This window comes from Podarcis bocagei (assembly GCF_964188305.1).
Source record: "Podarcis bocagei genome assembly, chromosome: 8".
In the NCBI taxonomy this organism is placed as follows: Eukaryota; Metazoa; Chordata; class Lepidosauria; order Squamata; family Lacertidae; genus Podarcis; species Podarcis bocagei.
This window is the reverse complement of record NC_138133.1, coordinates 43,087,030-43,112,433: the sequence shown is the minus strand read 5'-3', so window position 1 is coordinate 43,112,433 and position 25,404 is coordinate 43,087,030. Positions and strand designations below refer to the sequence as shown.

The 25,404-nt window shown below is 39.2% G+C and overlaps 1 protein-coding gene and 1 long non-coding RNA gene across 10 annotated transcripts in view; one reads left to right on the top strand and one right to left on the bottom strand.

The window, feature by feature from the left end:
* Nucleotides 1–8,535, top strand: part of MTCL1 (microtubule crosslinking factor 1) — a 104,871-nt gene extending 96,336 nt beyond the window's left edge. For 8 of the 9 annotated variants that reach the window (XM_081205526.1, XM_081205524.1, XM_081205531.1 and 5 more), the window contains one exon: nt 7,348–8,535. In XM_081205526.1, coding sequence (XP_081061652.1) covers nt 7,348–7,527 — 180 coding nt within the window. In that variant the 3' untranslated portion in view covers nt 7,528–8,535. Of the gene's footprint in view, nt 1–3,081; nt 3,140–7,347 lie in introns of all 9 variants that reach the window. The other variant, XM_081205530.1, reaches the window with a different exon arrangement.
* LOC308593359 lies at nt 239–5,453 on the bottom strand. The gene is made up of 2 exons (XR_014010912.1): nt 3,703–5,453; nt 239–2,643 (listed from the first exon to the last, which is right to left on the bottom strand). It is a non-coding gene; the product is annotated as an uncharacterized lncRNA (long non-coding RNA).
* Nucleotides 8,536–25,404: the final 16,869 nt, after the last annotated feature.

Sequence of the window (25,404 nt, the reverse complement as noted above, 5' to 3'; positions counted from 1 at the left end):
GCTTCACACACATTTGGGGGGGGGGGACATGGCATTTGTATATAATAGAGATATAAGTAGCAATGGGTCTTTAAATGAATGCACCATGATGATGGATCAAGCCATAAGATGATCATATCGAGGAGTGTTTCATTGTAATATATTTGAAAGATAACACAGCAGTTTTCATATGCGGTATAATTTAAAATATTAATTAACTTGTATTTCATACAGTAACACCATGACAATTTTTAATGGATGTCAGTACAATTTTAAGCAAGTTTATTTATCAAAAGTAAGTTCTGCTGAATGCAGTAGAACATAGAAAGTTTGTTTTAGGAACTGGAGATTTCATATACACAAAAGGCACTATTTGCCACACTCGAGTATCCATGCACAATTGCTTTGAAACTAGCCAGTTTTGTGAGCCAAAGCCTCCTGAGACAAATAGGTTTTCAGAGCCTTTCTGAAAGTCTGGAAGGTGGTAGCACTCTGGAGGTCAGCTAGTGATGAATTCCAGACACAGCTTTGGAAGCTACTGACTACAACAAATTTGCCCACAAATTTACTTTTGGGATGGAGGAAACTTTCAGCAGGGCCTCTTTCTTTGGTCTTAGAAGATTTACGGAAGGATACACTGTCCATAATGCATCCCAGCAAATATCTTCCTACTACATCTTTGAACCCCTAGGTATTCTATAATCTTCATAAGTATCCTGCAACATTGCTGTATTGCTCCTTGAGCTGCTCCAGATGTTAATATTTTTCTGGATAGTTCACCTGTGCCATCATGTTTGAAAACTATGTGAGGGTTGCACCTTGGATTACATGTATTTGAAAGCAGAGCAGCACAATAGATGTGATTTTCACCCAAGGTTGTATGGTTTTTCTCCTATGTGAAAATTATGTATAAAGATGATTATGAAAGGTTTATTGATGATCAAGTATGGTCTTATGGATAGAAGTTGTCTTGGGTCAAGGTTTAAATTCCAGTTCAGCAAAGAATTCACTTAGGGGCATGTCATGGTAACTCTTGTTATTCTTGAATAAGTGCAGTATTTGCATTTGCAATCCTGTACCTACCTACTTGGGAGTAAGCTCCACTGAACTCTAAGTAGACATGTATAGAATTGCACTACAATTTCCAAAACTAGTAACTGAAGTTAACCTTAAATATACACATTTTATAATCTCTTAACATAAAGTAATAATTAAGAAGTGTTACATAAAGGCAAACATGTTGTGTGGGCAACTTTTATAACCAAATGTCACATACAGGGGAAAAGAAATATTGCCATTGTGTGGTGTGTTACTACTCTTGTTATATCATCTTTTCACAATGGCAGTTACTTCACAGGAACTGACTTCCGTTGCTTGGATGTTGTTTGAACTCACTTCCATAGTTCCACAAAAAGATACAAGTCTCGCTGAGGGTGCTTCCAGACAGGTCTTAATATTGTAAATGTGTTGTAAACAATTATTATTTTTTAAACTTACTGGATTTTCCTCAAAAACGGTAAATCCAAATTAATTTGGGGAGTGAGGATACTGGCTGGCATTTTTATGGCGGTGACATTGTGGGGACGCTGCAAAAATGTATGCAGGAAGAGAACCACTCCCACAGCAAATGCTTTTCTAGAAGCACCCTGAGTAATGCTCCACAAATATGTGGGATGGTGAACTTTGAAAGGCTCAAGTCCAAAGGATGGGCGTTTAAAATGTGATAGCCCGATGAAAAGTTTATGGAATAATCACTTAGAGCAAGTCAGTTTAGGAAGTTACTTGCTAATGGCTTCTATTCAGATTTCCAAATGCATTTTTGCTCGTTTGGTGGCTGGGCTGAACTTAAAATGGCATGCCATGTGAAGTAAAGCATCCTGTCAGTATTGCTCCTTTCTTGATTCTGGCAGTGGGAGTGCCTTACGTATCTGTTCCAAATTAGCCAATCTGCTCATACTGAAAGAATAATTTATTTCTGCTGTGCAGGAATAATGCATCACTGATTTTTGAATACCTGCATGGAATGCCAGTTAGAAGCTTGTTGCTATTTCATTTGTGCTTCTTACAATTGTTTTCTTCAAATTTTCCATTTAGGATGCCTTCTGTGATACTTGCTAAAATATAGAATATTTGTGTGCATTCACATGCATATGTGTATTATGTATACACATGTTAAATACACACTGGTGTTTTTTTTCATATATGTATATATATATATTGCTCTGTCCCAGGGCAATATGATAAGTTTTGTATCCTCAAAATGCTGTTTTCGAAATGCCCTCTACATCTGCCCTGACCCTACCTCTGCCAAACGTCTATCTGATTAGGAAGTCATGGCATCTATATACAAGAAACTTCTTCAGGTCACAATAAAAACAAAATGTCTGGTTTTTCCTTGAGCTGCCAAGAACTTTGCATACATTCGCCATAGTTCTGTTATTCAAGAAGCTGGGAAAGAGAAGAGCTCCTGAAGAAAGTCCAGCAGACCACATTATTTGGCAAGAGAGCTACTGTAGCTGCTGTGCTGTGTCATGCTTCATATTCTGTTCCTAATTGCGTGGCCCTCACTGCATACTGCCCTCTCTGCTGACAACCGTTTCCAGCGCTAGAACAGATGGCATCAGAATGCTTTCTCTTTTTTTGCTTCTGCTTTTTCTCCCCTTCCTTAAAGGCAAAGACAAAACAGCAAATTCATATCCACTAGATGTGATTTGTCACCCAGTCTTTCCGATTCTTGCTATATGAACCCATTCCTTGCCTTTAAAAAAAATAGACAGAAACTTTCTAATTTCAAAACTTATTCGGACTTTGGAATACATTTGGAACAAGTGGAATACATGCTTACCAATCAGATATAGTCTTTAATGCCATACCCTCATGTAAAGACAATGCTAAAAATTGGGGGTGTCTCCCATTTGCTTTCTCAGTGTGATGTTAGCAGTTTACTTGCATCTTTCACATAGCCTCTCCAGTTATGGCTGTGGCATAATAAATGTTAGCAGTGAAATATGGAGAGCTCTTCAATGCTGACTACATTTCTCTGGTTTAAATATTCTTTCCAACCTACTTCCTCTTTTTTCCCCTCTGTCTGTCTATGTCCAGAACCAAACTGTCTTACTAACTGCCCCCTGGGGACCCTAACCCTGCCTGCCTCACTGCTGTAAGTCCTTTCTACCTTTGTTTCCAAAATTCTTTACTTAAAACAACAACTTTTCCTTGGTGTAGAAGTATAAACCGAAGAAACAGCAGCATTCCCTGTCACTGGCATGAGCTGACAGTGGATTCCAAATAGAGAATGAAGCTTTTGAGTCATATAGCTCTGTCCTCTAAAACATTTCCCACCAAATATTATTCATTAGTCACTGTCATGAACACTCTCAAACCAGCATGTTTCCTCTTCAACCAGGTCCATTCCATGGAACTAAGTTGAACCAAATTAGTTTTAACGCAGCTTTGCTAGCTATAGGATTCTGCCCACAGTGCAGTTTTGAAGGTATTTTTACTTGTTGTTCTTTCGTTCTCCACCATTTATTGCACCTGTTAATATAATTCTTCAGTTTCCAGATAAATAGGGCAGAGGCAGCTGCCTTGTTAGGGTCATGCTTTAGATGCAGCAACATGCTCCATTGCTTGTGCTGTGGCAGCTGAAGACCAATCCACAGGACAAGGTCAGTAAAAGCCCCACAGAAGGCTGGGAGTAAAATGGAAAGAATCTCTACATACCTAGTTTCGAGACTAATGTTGCGTTCAGACTTTCATAAATACAGAATTTGCCATTGCAGCATGATAGCGTTGTCATTGCAAAAGTTTTCATTGCATGGTGGGTCATTCCTTTTCTCTCAGATGGAAAGGAAATGGGAAGAAAGCTTCGCAAGGTGAGATGGTTGCCTCACTGAACGAGTCTGTCCTACAGATGTATTTGAACATACATAGTTTGAGAGGCAGGGCTCCTGGGAGTGCACATTCATTACATGTTCAAGACATGCAAACTTCTGCGCAGGCACAAACACATGAAAAACCATTCTTTGTGTTTGCAGCAAAAGTTGGCTGTGCACAGCACTGATTGGCTGGAAGTGATGATGGCATGAGTTTTCCCCCTCACAGCTTTTCATCTGTTTTAAAATGGGTCCTGCTTTAAGAAAAAGAAAAAAGAGACACAAATTGAGTATCGGCACAATCCTATGCATTTTTATATCTCACTGAGTTCATCATCTCATTAACTTCAGTGGGAGTTTTACCCTAGTAAAGACGTTTAGCATTGCGACCTAAATAAGCATGCAACACTTCAAAATAACAAAGCATATAGGAAGAGCAAGATAGATTACTGGGTCAGTTCAAGCCACTTGCTATTATGCCTGCCAAAGGCATAGCAACTGTGGGAGAAAGGTGGGCTTCCCCTGTGGGATGAAATGTGTTGTGAAAGAAGCAAATGGAAACGGGACAAATGTTGAAATGTTGCTTGCATAAATTGCATTGCTTTGACCAAGCAACAACAGAAAGTCTGGTTTTATTCAAACCACAGATTAGCTTTGCACAGCAACAAAACAGCTAGAGAGGAGCCAAGCAGTTGTGATCTCCACTCTGAGGGTCTGCCCATTTGCTTGTTCACACTGAGGCATATTTGCATTTAGGATTATGTGTGAACCAGGCCAGTGCTGTCCATTACTAGTAAGTGGTTGCACTGAAGCATCTTACTTATCCCGTCTCATATTATAGACACTCTAAGCAGTAGACTTAAACATAACCATGTATGGCAAAACAAAACCTGCCAGTCCTTTATTCACTGAAAGCAGCTATAAATGGTGTGTTCTACATATTGGAGTTCAGAAATAAATGTGGGCCTAATTCTGCCTTTCTCTTAAAGCTGCAATAGAAAGTTGTCTGAAATAGGAGTAACATCATTGAAATAAATTAATAAATGTGGCCATGTATTTAGCAAGAATAAGTCAGAGTAACCAAAATTCAACTGAGCTGTGCATATAATTACATCTAGAAAAACATAGTCTCAGTCCATCTTTTCTTATGGTAGACACTGGGCATGGTTTTAGTATTGTACCATATTTTAACAAGATGGAGACTTATAATTTCTTTCCAATTGGCATGAATGTATTCTTCACCTTATTACTGGATGTTTCTTGATAGCTTTCCAGTACAAAAGCTCTATTACTGATTTAAAATGCTAGGAATTCTCAATTTAATGGGATCTTGAAGGGTAACATTTTGTCTCTAGCGCTGGAGCTAAAGAGATTCGGCACTTGCTAGAGGCCCGATACATACAGAATATGTATCCAATGTATACCACCTCTTTATTCAGTTTCAAGGCACCCTCCCCCATAAAGTGTTGTGGTCCTTTCCTTCCATAGGGAAAGGGCTTTTTCAAGGGTAGCTTGAAGACAGTAACACGAGTGCAACCTCTCTTCATTCCATGACATTGTGTTTTGTGCATCCTGTTTCAGTCTGTTTCTGTCTCTTCTGCCCTTTCCTGTACACAATTACCTGAGAGTAAGTCCCCCCTGAATTCTGTGGGACTTATTTCTGAGTTACACGACTAGGGATTGTGGAGCAAAATACTTAACTGTCAATGTCTGCTTTATATCATGTTACCAGGCTCAGCATCCTCCTGTCTTTTACTGCCTTTGTTCCATTTTTATAGCATGGTGTGGTAAATCTCTCACTCCATTTAACATGTGTCTTTGGCTCTTATTCAGTAACTTATTCCATAACTCTTACTATGTGGTATATAACTTCCAGCTTTGTATATTGCCAGGGTACATTTTGATTTGGATTTTTGTATAGCTTACATATCACTCTCTCACCTGTTTAGTGATTTACACCCTCATTGTGAACCTTTTTCTTCTATGTGTTGATAATCTTAGCACTTTTTGTTTTTAGATTCTTAAAGGTACACAGTGGAAACCTGATTATGTGCTTTGGCAAGTTTACACCTCTGTACAAATTGTACGCAAAATTCTCCATTCTGTAGGAAAGTCTGTAATTACTAGCTGCCATCATCAGTCCTAAAATATAAATAAACTGTCAGTGTGAAACATCACAGTTAAAGGCTGTGTACTCCAAATGCAACCAGGCCTTGCATTAAGTTTACTTTTCCGGTCTTTAACTTTTCTCCTTCAGTAGTCCTGGGTTGCAGATTGATTTGGGCTGTGGCCAAGGCTGACAAGGCCTTGAAGCATCCTGAAGTAGTGCCTCATGTGACTGATTTCTAAAAGTGGCACTCTTTCCTTCTACTTGGATTGATCGATCTCTTTGTGCAATTACAAAAGGGGGAGGGGTGCTCCAATTAAGAACTGTGGAGCCAGAGGTTGGGGGATGATTTTCATTTTTTTACTTCAAGGAAATAGATATCAGTGACCGGTGTTAGCTGGAGCTGCTTGTCTGTTTTACTACTTTCAGTTCAGTTATAAAGGTCAGTTTTAAGTCAGTAATATTGTTTAGCAATTGCCTACCATTGCTTTTTGGTCCAAATTATTTTTAAATCCAAGTACACTGAGAGGAAATCATGCTTTCTATTCTGAGAGTTCTTCAGTTGATGATTATATCATAATTTTATAGAGAATATTACTTGAACAAACCTGACCAATTGTCCTCTCACTAGCAAATGTAACATCCAGCGTCACTGAAAACGTATTAAAGATACTTGGGGGCACGTCACACGATGGAACTGCCTCACATCAAGTATTTTAGTTATGCCTACAGCCAGTGTTTATAATTATGAACATATTTAAACAGTAGACTACTTCTGAATGTGAACATTTTGAGCCAGACTGCATGTGACAGCAAGAGAATTTTGTGTAGAATCAGGTCCAAATCTCTCTAGCTCATTGGGAAGGTGCAATTTGAATAGCAGCATAAGTAGACAAGATGAGGTGTTAGAAATCTCCCCTATTCAACCAGTCTTCTTCCTGGGTGCACTTTGTTGTTGTTAAGTAACCTTTGAGGTGACTCCAATATCAGAAGTAAACCTCACTGGGATAAAACTGGTATTAAAAACGGGGTGGGTTGGAATTTTGTCTCCCCCCCCCCCCTCCAGCCTTGTATTATAGGAGACTGGCAGGACTCTGTTTGGGCCTCCTCTAGTTGCCATCTCAGTTATTTTCTTCCAAAATTCTAGTCAGTGAATGTTGGTCAGAGACATCAGTTCACTTAAATGCTTGCCTCATCCTTTCATATTTTGCTTCATTGGTTACAGGCAAAAGTCAAGAATTTAAGAGCTGTGTACAAAAAATGTGTTTTTTTGCTGCTTTGGTTTCCTTGCCAAATTACATATGCTTAGATTTTGGATTTAGCTTACTTTCATTGTGTGATATATAAATTGGTAATTTTGTTCCTCTCCATTTTTTCACAAAAAAGGAACTACCTTGTTCCGCACTTGCTCCATCCTTAGAATCCTGCTTCTCCCGACCAGAGAGACCAGCGAATCGACGCCCACCTTCCCGATGGGCCTCACATTCCCCTACTGCCTCACTATCTCAGTTAACTGGGGAGGAATATGGAAGCATGGAACTGCCGTTGGAGAACCCAAACCAGTGATGCAAGCCTGCATGAATTATCACAGAATAATTCACTGTCTTTTGCATAGTAGCACCATTACCATGGCCAGTCTCTGTCAGTGAGGAGAGCTCAAGTTGCAGAGGTTAAAGAATGTTCTAGAATGCAGCTGCTTTGTGTACCTGAGAAACAGATGTTTCTAGAATGAAACAGTTAATGTGCCTGTAATAACTTATTTTTTTCATAGCTCAGAAAACTATTTTTGCCTCCATCTTTTCTACACACAGTATATTAGGATCTAAAAAATATGCAGATAAAGATAAGGTTTTAAATAAAACATGAATTATGTTTCAAGGGAAACTGAATGTGTTCTCTCTTTCCCGCTCTCCGACTACTGACTGCCTTCTGTTATATTAGCACCGTTAAGGTTTGGGTTTTGTTCTGGTTCTCTTTTTTTGTTTTTAAAATTAGAATTTTAAGTTAATTATGTTGGTTATCAGTTTGAAAAAGAAAATTCATAGAGGTGCTTTAGCATGTCTGAAGCAGTAACTTTTAAGTAGTGAAAAAGCCATTGAACTAGTTGACTAGAGTTGTCTTAAATAAACTAGAGGGGAATGCAGGGAATATGGAATGAAATGTTTAGAAAAGGGCGGGGGGAACCTCAGACAGTCTTAATGAAGTGAGCTGTACGATACATACACACACAAAAGATTTGCATGTCATTAGGTTCCTAGCACTTTAGTGCATGTACACACTGCTACTGTACTCTCACTGTCACATCCGTGTCTCAATTTCTTTCCCTGTTATATTGTTGTGAATTTATCTGTACTGTACTTTTAATGTTGGTATTCTTGCATTGATTGTACAAAAAAAGATTTTTAAATAATTGTTCAAACAGTTCAACTGACTATGTACAGTGTTTATTGAAAACTTCCCTTGTTTGAGGGAAAGCACTGAGAACTCTGGGCATACTAAATTGTAACTGGCCTTGTTTTAAGAGTCTGTTTGAGACCATGTGGTGTGGAAATAAATTCCTCAGTATTTACAAAATGCTGGTGTTTGTTTGAAGCTTGATATTCCTAAACCTGTTTCCCATCTATTACATGAATGCTAGCAAACATCCCTAACAAGATAGAAAAATTTGAATATGAACAAATGGATATGTACATCCCCCTCCCCCCAAAAAGCTGAACTTGTAGAGTATGAAGAACTATGTTGGGAGTGTTCTTTGTTGTTTGCAAAAGAAAGAAAAAATCTAGTTCACTAGGGTGGCAGTTTCTTTTTTTATGTTTCCTTTGATATTTAGTGTTTGATCATGAGCATATGCTGATACCATCTATCAAAACAGACAAAATTTAAAAGCCAGACTTAAAAGCCAGATTTAACACATTCTTGTATCATACCAGGTAAGAATTGGCAGACGTTTGCTTTTCTTACAAGTATCTTTGCTCTGAAAGCATTTATGGGCAGTTAGGACAACGCAAGGATGACTAGTGCTGTGTGATCTTGAGCCATTTTTCAACTGTGCCTCCTATTGCATTCCCAGAGGCCACATCAGAACTTCTGAGCACTTAAAAGGGGCCTCCTGGGTATTTGCCCTTCAGTGCCTCTTGGCACCCTAGTCAAGTATTCCACATTTTTTAATTGTTAGGGACAACATAAAGAGGAAGACAATAGGGGCTGAAAGAGAAAGGGGAAATGTGGTGTATGGAGGCTACATTGCAAGGAAACACAAGAAGACTGTAGATCATTTTTAGTGCTAAGTTGGTGCAGAAGCTAAGAGAAGTGCCCTAACTTACAGTTTCTGTGTCTTTTTTTGTGAATAGGCACACATATAATTCTTTAATTGTGATACCAACGTTTCTTTTGATTTTTTGAGCTCAAGGGATGATGCTGTACACTATGTTCCCAATCAGCAATACAGTAGTATCTCAATGTGTACTGGAAAAGTTTGTTAATCTTACAGTCAGAGATGTCTCAGATGGTTTGATAAGTGAGAAAGGATCGATTCCATTAGATATTTCCAGTCTTTTCAAACCCAAATCTCAAAAGAAACGGGTTGATTCAGCTGATGAATTTCAGTAGTAATTTGATAATTCTAACTCAGATGAGAATTATGAAATAAGCACCTTGGATAGTGCAGTCTTTTTGATAGATATTGTTATCTGCTGGAGGTTTTGATACAATTGAGGTGTATACATTTTGTTAAATAAATAGTCAATCAGATTAAAGAGAAAGAACTAGTTGCAGTGGTGTAATCACTCCTCTGCAATTAACTCCAATGCATTGGGCCAGGAGATGTAATTTCATTTCTTTATTTCCTCAGGTTAAAAAAAGATGAAGCTGATATCCCAGAAACATAAGCTCTCTTTTTCCTATATAGAAAGATACAAATGGGAAAACAGATTATAAGGAGTGCAGCCTAGGGCTTCTTTGAATATTCATAATCGATCTTCCTTAAGAGAGAGAAAGAGTCACACATAACTAGTTAATGACTCCCAGAAGCGATGTTTGCTCTCTGAAATCAGTGCACACAGCCAAGCCATCGGATTAGTCCTTAGCCATCCTGAAATAGTAAGGTGTGTCAGGATAAGCAGCTTGCCATGGGTTGTCAAGTAAACTGCTTACATAACTGCAGGAATGACTGATACAAGAGGCCGGCTGAACACAAGGAGCCAGAAAAGAAAAGAAGAGAGGGAGCCAAATGCATAAGGAAAGCGCTTCAAAAGATCTGAAACCCACATTAATGTAACGTTATGTTCCCTGCGGTCAAATCCTTGAGCACAACAGTATCAAATATGTCGCCCAAGATCTTTAAAAGCATGTGGGCTTTCACGTTTTAATTATGACAGCGTTATTTTTCTGTTTCAACAAATATATTTTCTTTGTTAATATGATTGATATGTTCTGCAACATTGATATGTTCTGCAAAAGATTTAAGGTAACTTCTGTCTCAGCTTTATGAAAGCTTGATGTCCACTGGGTGCAATTGTGCTGGCGAATTACAAACTGAAGGACTGAGCAGAAGCTTAGATAGAAACAAATAAATAGACTGGTGTAGGTTTTCAATATGATACTTCCCTTTGCTTTTTTGTTATATCATTTCTCACCTCCAATAAGTTATATTTTTATTTTCTCTTTACAAACCTGATGTAGATAATAGTTAGATGTTGTTGGGTTGTTATGGCTGTGTGTGATGGGTATGAAGATTGAGCATTTTCACATACAACTGAAGTTTTGCAGATAATAATCATTTTGGGCTGCTGCTCCAACTGGAAATCTCTTGTACAGGCTATGATCTCCCAACAAACCCTAAATAACTCTCCTTTTGATAGTTCATTCAGAAGTCATTAATACTGATTTATGCCTGGTTACTACACTGCTAACAACAGTGAGACAAGTGTATTGCACAAAAATGGGGAAATAAAGATCCTACCATAACTGGCTGGTTATGGAAAACTTGCCAAACTATCTTAATGAGAAAGCTTACCTATGAAAGCAATGAAATACATAATAAGAAAACAAATTCATTGAGAGGTGGGCCTTGCTTTTACAGTTCTGGAATGAATGTGTAAATAATGTTATTTTTCATTTTAATTTATTCATGGTACTATAGAGTTTCTGTTATGTTGTCACTCCACCCTCTTCATATGTCAGCTTCTTGTCTTTTTTGTTTTTGTTTCATTTGTTTACTTTTTCTGCATGAGAAGCAAGGTTGCCTGGATATAATGGTTTTTGTTTCATGTTGTTATAATATATTACTATTATTATTATTATTATTATTATTATTATTATTATTATTATTTAAAAAGTGGTATGATACTGCTTTAAATGTATAGTGCAGTGTGATTCAAAATGCCAAGAGCTGGCAGGCCTTTCTTTGATCACAGCTGCTGAAGAAAATGCAGTTGTGACCTCAGATATCATTGCCAACTTGCCACATGTACAGCCTGATTTTCTGAATTCTTGGTGTGAAGAACTGACCCACCAGCTGTTGCCATCTCAAAGGTCAAAGTTATTAGCTTGTAATAGAAAAAAATAATGTGACATTATTCCTGAATTATTAAGCTTAAGGCCAAGGAAGCAAAAACGCACATTATTTATTCACATAGACTGCAGCTTTCCACTATGGCATGTCAGCATTAATCACCCAGGCACTTATGTAGCTTATCTTTTAAGCAGCAAATAATTAGAGCTTCTTTCATAGGCTGAACTAAATAATTTAGTAGAATCATTTCTTCTAATCAGAAAAGTCTTGAGAAAGGGGCAGCAAGGAAAATGATGAGCAGGTTCCCTAAGCAGCAGCCTAAGGAATTAAAAAGACTGTTCACTATAGTAGTGTGGTAGGAAGATATGTGTTACATAGCTCTGATTTTTAACACTTTTCATTTCCCACAAAAGAGAGGAAATCCTGATATAAAAGTAGGTAATACCAAGGAAACTCCTTTAACTCCAAACCTTATGGGAGCTATTTTAAATGTTGCCTAAGTTCATTTTGACCTAGCCATGATAGTAAATTAAGTTGTTAAACATCTGCTGCCATTACAGTGAGATCCTTTTGTAAAAGCTTACAAAATGTCAACTGCGCACACATCTGACAATGTCCTGTGACATTTTTTTAACATTGATATTCATTACCTCAGACTTCCAATGAGTTTATTACCTCATAGAAGTGACAGAGAATTCTAGCAGAGAAGGTTATTAGACTTAGTGCATATAGAAATGCTGGTGGTGTGATTACAACCTAGAAGCAGGTATTTTAATGGAGAGTAATGCATTATGCACAGAAATTTCTTTGGCAACTGCTGAGTGAGAAGTACCCCTTAGGCAGCTATGAGGCGGCCAACCTAGTCCCATATTCTTCCATTCCAATATTACAATGGATCTGTAAGAAGATTTTCCAACATGATATAAATTCTAACTACTAAAACAGGGATGGGGAAACCTGTGGTCTTCCGAATGTTGCCAGCAAGACCAATGGTCAGGGATGGTGGCACCACAGCAAGATCTCAGGTTTCCCATCCTTGGAAGACAGCAGAAGCTGAAATATATGCAGCAAAAAGGGGGAGAGGTATGTGTGTCACTTAAAATTGGGACTTCAGCTTTACTGTTCAGCCTGTCTTTACTGTTTATGATTCCCATGTGTAGTTTCTGAGGTAAACAAAATAATTGTTCTGGAATGAGATGAAAGGCAGTAAGTAGATCAAGGTCACCTGGTAAGTTTCATGAGTGAATGGGGATTTGTTCTGTGGTCTTCCAGACCCCAGTACAACACTATAATCATATACTAGACTCTGTGCTTTTAGAAAAAAGGTACCGGTACTGTATACCCTTGAATACCTACAACAGAAGGTATTGAAATGGGGCAAAAAAACAGCTAAAATATTAAATAAACCTTGAGATGTATTAGATCCTTTGAACACCTTAACATTAAAAGAGGTCATACAACCAAATAAAGCTATCACTTTACAATTACAAGAGAATCAAACTAATAAATTATAAAGATTGCATAACCTAATTTTGTGAGATGGAGAAATAAGAGAAACTGGAAAACAACATCTGGAAATATACTTTCAACATAACATTACTTCAGAAGAAGAGTGGCCAACTATACGGGATGCAGCTAAAGCATGTATGAGAGGGGTCCTCATACTGAATACAATCAAACAACAAAGAAAATCTAAACAGAAAAATAAAGCTCTTACTGTATATTGGATATCATAAGGAAAGGACATAAACTAACCCATAATCCAGAAATTCTAAATCTCTAAGATCATTACATCAACAAATACAAAGAGGAACTAGAGAAATATACAAATAGTATGAAACAAAATGGTATGGATATGACAATAAATAAACCTTCTAGATTTCTACTTGCTTTTTTGAAGGATAAACAAGTGAGAACTTTGAAACTGGTAAAAGGTATTTGCAATAAAAGCTTCTCAGCTCAGGAAAGGCCAAGAGTCCTGTCTTGTGCCCTGAGTCTTCCACCCTTTCCTGCCATTTTGATATATCTGTGATGTGCATTATAATGTTCCCATAATAGCTGTCTGTTTTTTGTTTGTTTGGTTTTGGCTATAACCTGTTTTTGGTTGACCAATGAAATCTGATGATGATGATGATGACGACGACGATGACAACAACAACAACAATGATACTGATAATAAAGCAGTTAAAGATAAAATAGCCACAAGTTCAAAGGATATTATACGTTACTTTCAACAATTCTACCAGAAGCTATACTACTCGTGAACAGCTTTCCCCTCCCCACTTCACCAGAGAAGCATCATAGATTTCTGTTTCCTTATGCCTCTGGTTTGAAAGAGTCGTTGCCAATCATAATTCATCATGATTATTATTCCATTTTTTGTGTAAAAAATCAGAATTGAACGTCTTCCACACCGTCCTTTGTATGCTGACATATGGTGATCACAGTGTGAAAGAAAGTGGAGCCGGGGGTGGGGGCTGCTATTCGTCTTTCATGTCTGGTGTTGCAACAAGGAGGTCTTCAAAGCAATTCCTGGAAATTGGTTCCTTCAGTATCTCTGATGCCTTAGGAAAATATGTTAATATAGCAGCAGAACCATAGATAGAATCTAAGCTTTGATGCCTTTTAACAAGCTATGCCCTGTGATTGCAGTCACTCTTTATGCAGTGTTTCTTCTGCTGACAAAAAATTCTTAAACAATAATAATACAGGGATGTAGTAATATAATTTGGGAAATTAGTAAGCCATTTGGGCTAGAATGGATTAGTGAGACGGAGTCTACTACTATATATTGGTAACATTACAGAACCCAGCTGGGTTTGGGTGAATAGTGGAAGATGGAGGTGTTCATGGAAACTGTGTCATGGCTTTGAATACTTCATTTTAATTATCTATCACAATGGGGTGACTGATGAAGTGGGCATTGTCCCACTTGTTCAATAAATGGGTTCATCTTGTTATGTTAGAAGCAGATGCTCTCCTATTCCTCCTATACCAGTTCAGATACCCAGGACTTAGGACAGGTTTCTTTACATTGCAAAACTTACTACAAGAATTGGCTTTATATGCAGTCTTGTTCAGTTGTTGCAGAGCTGACATTCTGAGGATAGCTCAAAGTAATTGTGCCTATATGGCAGTTTCATCCAGAGACCAGCAAAAAAAAATATTGAAGACTGACAAAAAAATTCATAAACTTTCCTTTTCCCCCTTGAGTAACTTCCTCCTGTTATATGTAGAGGTCTGTCAGGGACTGGGCAGAGAAGGAATGGTGGAGACCTCCTCCCCATCCTGACCCTTCCAGGGAGGAGGAAGAGGAAGACAGTATAGATTTACAACAGGAGTTTGTGGGAGGTCACAGCTCAGAGGCAGATGAGGGGGAAAGCTGGGAAATAATGGGACAGGAGGAGGCAGCAGAGTGACAGCTGACTGAAATGGTGCCATTGGAATGCATTCCAGTCCCTCCATCTCCCAGAACCCGGTGAGCCTTGAAAGTAGGAGAGCAAAGAGCTCAAAAACAGAGGGCACGTAGCAGCACCCATAGAAGTGATGAATGAGGATGTGGGAGAGAGGGAGGGTGGAGATTCCACTCAAGACAACACCATTATCCAAGAGGCTGGGTTCTATAACCTCTCTCTGTAAATATTGAATAAAAAAGGACGGTAAGAAACCTTTCCTTGTCTTTATACTTTCCTGGGCAACCAGCCAGGAGCCGCTGACAACATCCTGACCAGGTCCAACATAACACTGATTTGAGAAGAGGGAGTTTGAAGGATGTGAATGCATGACCTTGCTTATATCATGTGTAACATGCAAGCCATAAGAATCAAGTCTCATTGAACTCAGTGGGGCTGAATGCCGAGTAGACTTATGTAGGAGCACATTGTGAAGTTCGCAAAAGATGCTAACAAAAAGCACTATTTCCCTATTGAGCATATGAGAAATAAGATTTTTAAATGACATTTAAGACCTTATCAATTAAATATATTCTAAGAAATAAAATAATGATTGGTTGCTCTCTCATCACCACTAGCATTGTCTCAAATAAAAATATTTTTGAAACTACACACACACACACACACACACAGAGAGAGAGAGAGAGAGAGAAAGACCTGTATTGATAATTAATTACACTTTATCTTTCAACCCATTGAACATTCTGCTTGAATACCTGGAAGGTGCAGTACAGCTTGAACATTACAAATTGATTTGAAACCTTTTGGTAGGTACCAGAATACTAATAACAAATAAATGTGGTGATCTTAAACCTCCTGCATTGAAGGAGTTCAATTGAACTTTAGTGGGAGTTGGTTGGCATTGCCAAACTGATTGAAAATATGCATTCAAAAGATGCTACACAATTAACAGAAATGTTTCAAACATGATAGTTGCTAGTTATTGGCTTTCCCATGAATATAAGATATAATTTAGACAATAGCTATTGTAATTTTTTCCCCTTTGTTATGAATTTTGGGTGTAAAGTCTATGAATACATACTTGGGAGTAAGCCTCATTGAACAAAGTAGGACATACATAGGAATGCATAGGATCGTGCTATTTTTGTATCAGATCACACACACACACACACCCTGAAAGAGGAAGAAGAGGAATGAACCATTATCAATATGTAAAAAAACACCTCTTGGCCAGACTTTCTTTTAGGAACCCAATATGGAATTGACAGATTGTCCATCTTTAGAGGAGGTAGGTTAATAGGATCCTGCATCTGTTGCACTGGCCAGACTCCAAACATTCTCCTTTTCCTGCTATCATATCATAGTCAAGGTTAAAGAGATAATAAATAAGTAAGAAAAGATGGTTTTTAGAATTACTTCAAAACAGAATAACCATCACCACTTACCATTTGAGTGATATTACTGTGTGGTTGCTATAAGCCAATGCTTTTCTTTCTGGTGAACGAAGAATTGTAAGAAAGCTTGAGGCCCTTGCCTTTGTTGAATTGTAAAGGAAATAAACCCATCAGGCAGAGAGGAGACACATAAGTGCTCTGAAGCTGCCTTAGGAAGAACATTTTAGAGGCATTGACATGTTTCAAAGATAATGTGAAAAAGGACTACTGAATTTTTGCTCAGTGCATTTACCCTAGTCAGTAAACTGTGTGGAGACAAACCCAGCAGAATTTTTGTCACTTCCTAAACTAGGTTTTAACACAACTGGTCCTATTTCAGAAACTCTACCTACATAATGAGCAAAGCAGACAGGGACCTTTTTTGCAGTGGCACCCAACATCTGGAGCACCCTCCCCATTCAATCCTAGAAGTGTCAACTATGATGCGTTTTAGATATCATTTATTTATGTATTTATGTATTTATTTATTTTTTTATTTAAACATTTATAATCTGCTCTTTCATAAAATATAACAAGGTGGCTTACAACATATTAAATACAATATAATCAATCTATAAATATGTATAAAAACATAATTAAAAACATCAGTAAGTCATCAGTAAATATTTGGTGGTTTGAAGAAAAAAACATATTATGATGGCCTGTCAAAGCCGGCCTTTTTAAAGATTGCACTGTTCAGTATTTTGATTCTGGATTTTTATTCATAATATGTGTTTCTTTACTTTCTAAACCACTTAGAGATTGTTATTTTTATATTCAGTGGTCAACTCTAAATCGCCTGATGGACCTCACTCTGTAGATCCTTATAGATGTTGACTAGCACGGGGAGAGGAATGGAATCCTGAAATATGCTATGGATCATGGAGTCAAGCAGAAGTCCTCTAATGCCATCCTTCTGAACCGGCCTTGTAGGTAGGAGCAGAATCACTGCAATATTGTACCCTCCCCCAACCCATTCTCAACTGACAGAACTGGTAAAATAACATGCTGGTGGTATCAAAAGTTGCTGTCTCCCAGAGGAGTGCATAAAGCAATGTGACTAAGTCTGTTTTGGTACCAACCTGGAGCCTGAAATGGGCCTCCGCCATGAATGCCTGAAGCTGACCAGGCATCACTCCCTAGAGCACCTTGCCCAAAATGGGAAGTTTTGCAGCTGGCCCATAGTTATCATGTAGCAGTGGGTCCAGAGAAGGCTTTTTAAAGAGGGGCTACCAATTAATCTCTTTCAAGATGGTGACACAATGACTCATTAACTACCTCTAGGATCCAACCTGCCAATCTTCCACTGCCTTTCATCTGCAAACATTTAAACTGATTCCATGACCAAACAGTGCTCTGAACACCATCTAGCAAGAAGGACGAAACGTCAAATTTTAAAATAAAGAAATAAATACATATAATATTAGAACTAGAGTCTGGCTCATCCACCTGTCCACACCATATCTCCCTCAGACACATGGCCCCTTCCCAGTTAATACCTCTTCAAAAGTAGGAATGGTTCTGCTATCACCCAGGTCTACTATTCAGTCAAAGTAGGGAAGTACATAACTAGTGATGGGGAAGAAAAGGTCTCTATTCTGATTTCTGATCAGTCAAGAGAGATACAAAATCTTGAAGAAAAGCTGGTTCCCTGAGCTCATGCTTCCGTAGGGAGTCTTACCTCATATGCTCGGATGTCAAGATTTGCTTTCGGCAAATAATGTAATTTAATTATCTTAGGAGACAGCACTGTGCATTCCCATAGCTAGCAAGAATGGAAGATTTACCATCACACACAAAAAACCCCACTGTTGTTCCCTGGTAGCAAATATTGTTTGATGTAATTTAAATTTAGATTTCCTTTCTTTCTCTTTTCAAACTTACATGAAGAGGTTAGCAAGTGTGTATGATGTATGTATTAATAATCCATTTTAAACTGTACTCCAAAGGCATCACTATAAATGCATCTCTGGCACATTAGGAAGTGTTCTAGCAAATTATCTATCAGTAATAAATAATGCAGAATGCATTTTGCTGGCAGGGTAAGCACATCCATTAAGTTTGAGCTCTCATATGCACACTTCTGTGGCAGCAGAAAGCACTGTATTGATTCTTCTCCCCCTGCTCAGGTAGTAACATAGATGCGATGAGTCACGTTGCTCACTTACTGAGAAAGAGAATTTGCTGATGTGATCATTGCTCTCCATAGAGAGTGTAAAGTAATGGAAAAATCACAGGGTATGTGGCATAGTTATCAGTGAAGAAAACTAAAGGATATTCTTCTCTTATTTGCACTGCCAATTCAGGAATGAAGCCTACTTGCTTACAATTCCAACTTGCTCATGTATCATTTATTTATCAAAGCCATCCATTTCAGTTCCTTGTTCTCTTCCCACCTCAAGCACAGAGTCAAGCTGGGTGGTGAGTTTAAATCTTTTGGTTCACATACACAGAGATGCCAAAGTTGTGAGGGAAGAATCCATTTGTTAGAGCTTTTAAAAATATGCTATAAAAGGATTTTCTTTGCTCTGTTTTTCAATCACCCAGAAGCCTTCTATTCCATTTATTATTTATTGGCACAAGATATTCCTGCCAATATTTCTCCTATGCTGTGCTCAAGGTTACTATGGTTTGGGCAATATGAACTGATTTACACAGCATATCCTGAAATGACAGCTGCTTCTGATTTAAAACTCGCACAGGATCTAACTGCTATATTTTATATTTCTTTACTTCTGACAAAGAAAGGACCAGATAGAGGTACTATAATAACTGAACTAATCTTCTTCAAACGGACAAGCATGTATATCCTTCTGTGAAAATCTGTGCTATTTCTCAGCTGAAATGTGCCCAAAACACTGGTTTACAATTTCAGACAAGCCTTCCATTTCCCTTATCATAATTTTAGATAACTCTTCTTTCCACAGTAGAATTTGGAGCCCATGTCAAAATCAGTCACATTTAGTGTATAGCCTTTGCTGAATCCATTCCCTTTTTGTACAGTGGTACCTCAGGTTACATATGCTTCAGGTTACATACGCATCAGGTTACAGACTCCGCTAACCCAGTACCTTGGGTTAAGAACTTTGCTTCAGGATGAGAACAGAAACCATGCTCCGGTGGCGCAGCAGCAGCAGGAGGCCCCATTAGCTAAAGTGGTGCTTCATGTTAAGAACAGTTTCAGGTTAAGAACAGACCTCCGGAACGAATTAAGTACTTAACCTTAGGTACCACTGTATGCTTATTTTATGTACATTTTCTAGACAGTCATACACCATGCTCATAACTTTTTTCTTGGGTGGGGTAATGTTTGGGACATGTATAGAAACCGATAGCACTGGAGTGCACGATAATATCTTGATAAATGGTTATCACAATAAGCACTACATTGGAATGCCAATTTCATGCGAAAACCACATCAACTAACCTAGGCATGAAGATAAAGAATTATCGATTTCAAATTGTTAGTCCTGTTTAATCCATTTCTCTGCATTTCTCTTATTTCTAGCAGCTCAAGTCATGGAAGAGGTGTGATGCCTGAAACTAATGCATTGAATGAATTAGATTCTCAGTCTCCTCCAGTCTGTCAACTGACAATTTGTTGGCAATGAAGGAATAAGACATGAACCTGTGCTAAATGTTTTGAATCAGCATTGAAAGCTTCTCAACCCAGTGCTTCTTTTATCAAGTAGCTGTGTGATGGCTGTCACTTCCTCTAGGTGACTGCTACACAGGTTCAAAGGCTTGCAGTAAAATCCAAACCCTGCTTTCCCAACCATTCAGCAGGCAGAACAGGGATTCTCATGTCAGTGGAGTAACTCTCTCAGCAGTCTACAGGCAGCGGCTGGGAGTGCTAAGCAGAGAGACACCTCCACCCACTTTAACCCCCTGCCAGTCCAGCACAAAGGGTAGGGGGTTGGGTTGCAATGCCCCTCAGCAATATGGGAAGTGCTGGCATTTGGTGCATGACATTAAAGCTTCTGGCTTCATATTCCAAAACAATTTTAACACTAGAGAAATGCTGTATAAGTGTATATCACTTTTACAAGTAGCCCAGACTGGTATGTTTGCTTGTTCTCTCACAGCCAATGTGACATTCTGTACCTGGCACAGAAGACTGAACTGATTGGTAGCCATTATTATCAGTGTGCAGTGTTTAGTTTTAAGCCACAGTGATGCTTCAGTATCTTTCAATGCCTGGGCCTGCATAATGTCAGATGAATCTATTTTACTAGCCCATGTAGAAAATGTTCAGACAGTGATGCCTGCAAAGGGGTGGCAAAGACCATGAGCAAAAATTTAGTCCATGTTATATTAGACCTTAATACATTTTGATTAAAATCTGGGGGAAACAAATGGAACACTGTGGAATATTATAGGAGAGTGGCTGCTGTCAGTCACCACCCTTGGATTTATGAGCAAGATAAGAAAATGAAGTTTTCTTCCAGAGCAACTTGCATCCTGCCACTTTCCCCTCAGAAATTACCTCAGAATTGCCTCGGAATCCATGGAATTTGTGGACACTTACCATTTTCACCATTGGGTTAGATAAGCATGAGTTATTTAACGTTATGGTTTGTTGGTAAATGTGTTTCAACATAAGCATCATTGATTGATTGATTTTGAAGACATTTGGGGGTCTTCCCCTTGTCTTATGACTCTATATTTCTGTTCAGTGTTCATTCATCACAACACTGGCCTCACTCATCAGCTCAAAAAACTGAAAGGTCACAGTTCACAAAGCAATTGCTTCAAATGATGCCTGTACATTCTGCTTCATAACTTAGAATCACCAAGTCATAGAACTGAGGAGTTGGGAGGCAGCATGAGGGTTGTTTTACAAGGGATAGAAGAGTCCTGATCTCTCTTTTTTAAAGCAAAAGCTCATAGCCTGAGCTTCCAGCTGACTCTGAGGCCCATTATAGCTGCACTCCCTGCATCTCTCCCCTTTGATGGCCCTGAGCAATTACTTTAAGCTAGCCTTCCCCAGCTTGATACACTCCAGATGTTTTGGATCACAATTCTCATCAGCCCCAGCTGACATGGCCAAGTGGACAAAGTGGAGATCATCCCCAGCCTGGACCAATTGGGATCATCATCACTATGGAAGATGAAATTCCTGGTGTTTAAGCATAGAAGCTGGTGTGTCCACTCACCACTCAAGGGCATCCTGATCAAATTTGCAGATGACACCAAACTGGGAGGGGTGGCTAACACCCCAGAGGACAGGATCACACTTCAAAACGACCTTGACAGATTAGAGAACTGGGCAAAAACAAACAAGATGAATTTTAACAGGGAGAAATGTAAAGTATTACACTTGGGCAAAAAAAATGAGAGGCACAAATACAAGATGGGTGACACCTGGCTTGAGAGCAGTACATGTGAAAAGGATCTAGGAGTCTTGGTTGACCACAAACTTGACATGAGCCAACAGTGTGACGCGGCAGCTAAAAAAGCCAATGCAATTCTGGGCTGCATCAATAGGAGTATAGCATCTAGATCAAGGGAAGTAATAGTGCCACTGTATTCTGCTCTGGTCAGACCACACCTGGAGTACTGTGTCCAGTTCTGGGCACCACAATTTAAGAAGGACACTGACAAACTGGAACGTGTCCAGAGGAGGGCAACCAAAATGGTCAAAGGCCTGGAAACGATGCCTTATGAGGAACGGCTAAGGGAGCTGGGCATGTTCAGCCTGGAGAAGAGGAGGTTAAGGGGTGATATGATAGCCATGTTCAAATATATAAAAGGATGTCACATAGAGGAGGGAGAAAGGTTGTTTTCTGCTGCTCCAGAGAAGCAGACACGGAGCAATGGCTCCAAACTACAAGAAAGAAGATTCCACCTAAACATTAGGAAGAACTTCCTGACAGTAAGAGCTGTTCGACAGTGGAATTTGCTGCCAAGGAGTGTGGTGGAGTCTCCTTCTTTGGAGGTCTTTAAGCAGAGGCTTGACAACCATATGTCAGGAGTGCTCTGATGGTGTTTCCTGCTTGGCAGGGGGTTGGACTCGATGGCCCTCGTGGTCTCTTCCAACTCTATGATTCTATGATTCTAAGAGACTGTAGGTTGCATTGCTGATAAGAAAGTTGTGTACAAATAAGTGTTTGTGTAAAGCTGAGCAACTCTGTGCTGCTGTAGGACAAGGAATATGTGAGCAGGAAGAGAAGGACACTTAAGCTGTAGGAGGATCTGTAAGGCATAGGCCTTGGCAGCTCCTTAGTTGCTAAAGATGACCTTGAACCTACCAGACCACATTTCCCCTGCTAAAGATAAAGTACATTACCATGATTATATTACTGCTGTTTCATTGCACTCCTTTTCATTGTATGAGTGCTACCAGATCTTATTTGCCATGTCTTATCCAGTTAAACCTACTTTAGGCATTCTGATTTATTCAAATCCCTTTGGTATGCAGCACTTTATCAAAATCCCATATTGAGAAATGAAAATGTATATGTCGTGCCTGAAACACCCTCATATATGAATGCGTTGTTTTAAAATGCAGAAGTAAGCATGTGTGTTCCAGAGAAAGGAGCTGCACTTGGATTTGAAACATGAAAATTCAACTCCAGCCTGATATTTCATCCCATTATTATATTAACAATGGCAAATGTTGAAAGGGGTTTTTTTAAAGGGTTTTTCTGCATGGCCAGTCATGAATTGTGCCTTGATACAATACAACTGAACTGATATCCCCTCAGCGGGATATCCCTACTTGGAAGAGAAGAGAGTAGCTATGCTTTTAAATACAAGTAATGTTTGCAATGTCTGTTGGGCAGGGCCAGCCCAAGACATTTTGGCACCTGAGGCAAACCACAAAATTGTGCCTCTCCCATCAGCGAAGAAGGGGTGAGTGAAGATCTCTATCAGGAACAAGGGGGGGGGGGAATAAAGATATACACTGATATCAAGGGGAGAAAAGGATTGACATTGGGAACAAGGGGGAGTGTCAAATCAACCTTTCCCAATGGTTGAACTGGAAATCAAAGGCCGTCATGGGGGGTGGGGAAGGGGCCTGCTCGGAATCACGCCAGGTGGGTGCAGAGACCAGGAGACTCCAGAGGGCAGCCCCTGCCATTTCCTCCCTAAGGGTGGAAAGAAACCAGCAGTGTTTGCTGTGTTTGCTCCTATGAACTGTAGAGGCAGCATTGGGTGATGCATTTCTTGTAGGCCAGATCTGCTGCCTATGTGGATCTTGCTGCCTGAGGCCGTCGCCTTACCTTGCCTCATAGGTGGGCCAGCCCTGCTGTTGGGGGACACTTTGAGGGGAGGTGTTTAGTCGCTGAGTACTTCATGAACATCCACATGACAGTTTAATGTGGATCACATATAATCTGAGAAAAGTGCGGAAATCCAATAGAAAATTGCATGTTGCTTGACTATGGATGCACTGAAGCCCATTATGCCTTCACATTTCTATGCCCAGCTCTTTATGCATGTGGTGAGCTTAGGGAGGGTTGCATTATGTCACCACCCACCGTTTCCCTTTGCCCCTTGCCTGAGCACAACCTCCTCATTTTGTTCCCATCAGTCCAAAGGATGCAGCATGCCTCTTTCCACCAGTTGTCCCAGAAAGAGCATTCGTGGTACACATATATGCTTTTAAACAGAGTTGTTTGCAACATTTCTGTTATGTACTGAAGTTCTCACCATGGGCTAGCAGGGTGATACTGTAGATAGTTTTCACTCAGGCCCACGTATGCAAATAAGGGATTGAAAGTGACATTCAGTGATTGGATAGTTACAGAAAATGGTTACTGTTGCATTCTAGTGGAGCTCTATATAAGCAGGCTGGCTGAACCCTTCAGTTCAATTCTGTTCTGGCCTGTGAATAAACAAGAGCTGTTTGAAGAATCGCTGTATCGTCTGATATGTTCACCCACAACTTAACAGTTTCCTTTGCACAAATCTGCTATATTAAAAATAAATAATGAATTTGCCCCATCAGGATATAAACAGGAAGTGGCAGAGGCTGGGAAGGAAAGGCAGGAGTGTAGATAGAAATGGTATTTGCTATCTCGCCTCATGCTGCCTTGGCCAGGAAACAGACAGTTTGTTTTATTCTTATTTTTAACACAGCTGTTCTGCAAAAACTGGATCCTTCACAATAAAATTACCCCCCCCCCATTTGCCCATTTTATGTTCTGTTGTTTTCACAGAAATGGAAGTGGGTGAGCAAAGCAGCAGAGATCATTTAATCTGTGATGAAGTCCCTGGAAAGAGGGCAGCATCAGACCGTAACTTTAATAGCTGATCCTTGTCACTTTTGCTTGGAAGTAGCTCCCAATAAGTTGCATGGGGCTTACTCTGGGGTAGATAAGGTCAGCACTGGAATACAGCCTTGCAGTCCAATTGCATGAGGTTTACTCCAGACTAGGTGCAGGCAGCATTGTTGTACAGCCTCCCAGCCCAGATGTAAATCCTACTGAATTATATGAGACTCCTCCCGATAAGTAGCTAACCCAATATGAATAAAGGGTGCACAATGAATCTCACATATTATTATTATTATTTTGGTTACTTGATAAATCCATCTTAGCTATAAGCTGGAGAATTGGAAATATTCTCCACTTTCTGCTGGCAGAAACATTTTTTAAAAAAGAAAAGAAACGTAATAGTCTCTTGCAGAATAGTTTTACTGTTCATTTATTGATCATCTCAGATAATCATAAAGAATGATGGTTGTGTCACCACCAGTAAAACAATCACATATCCTACCTGTTCTCTAGAATAGTCTTTTTAGTATGGTGAAGGGTGCTGTCACCTACTTTTGGTCAATAGCACTCAGAAGAGCAACATGAGGTTTTCTTATAAACCAAGCCATGAGACCAATGGCATAAAGAATGATCTAAAAATTGGCAGGCATAAGGCAATCCCAGCAAAATCTTTATGAAGCTAGCCAACTAGGACTTTCCCTCTTAATGATGATTGATCATTGTCAACTTGCTAAACTGGTCTTATGCATATCTGTAATCTATTTGAATTGTCCTTAATATTTGAATCCTTTCTCATTAGATTCCCCCCCCCCACATGAAATCCTGGAAAATCTACTTTGCTTCTTGTTTTTTAAACTTAGAAT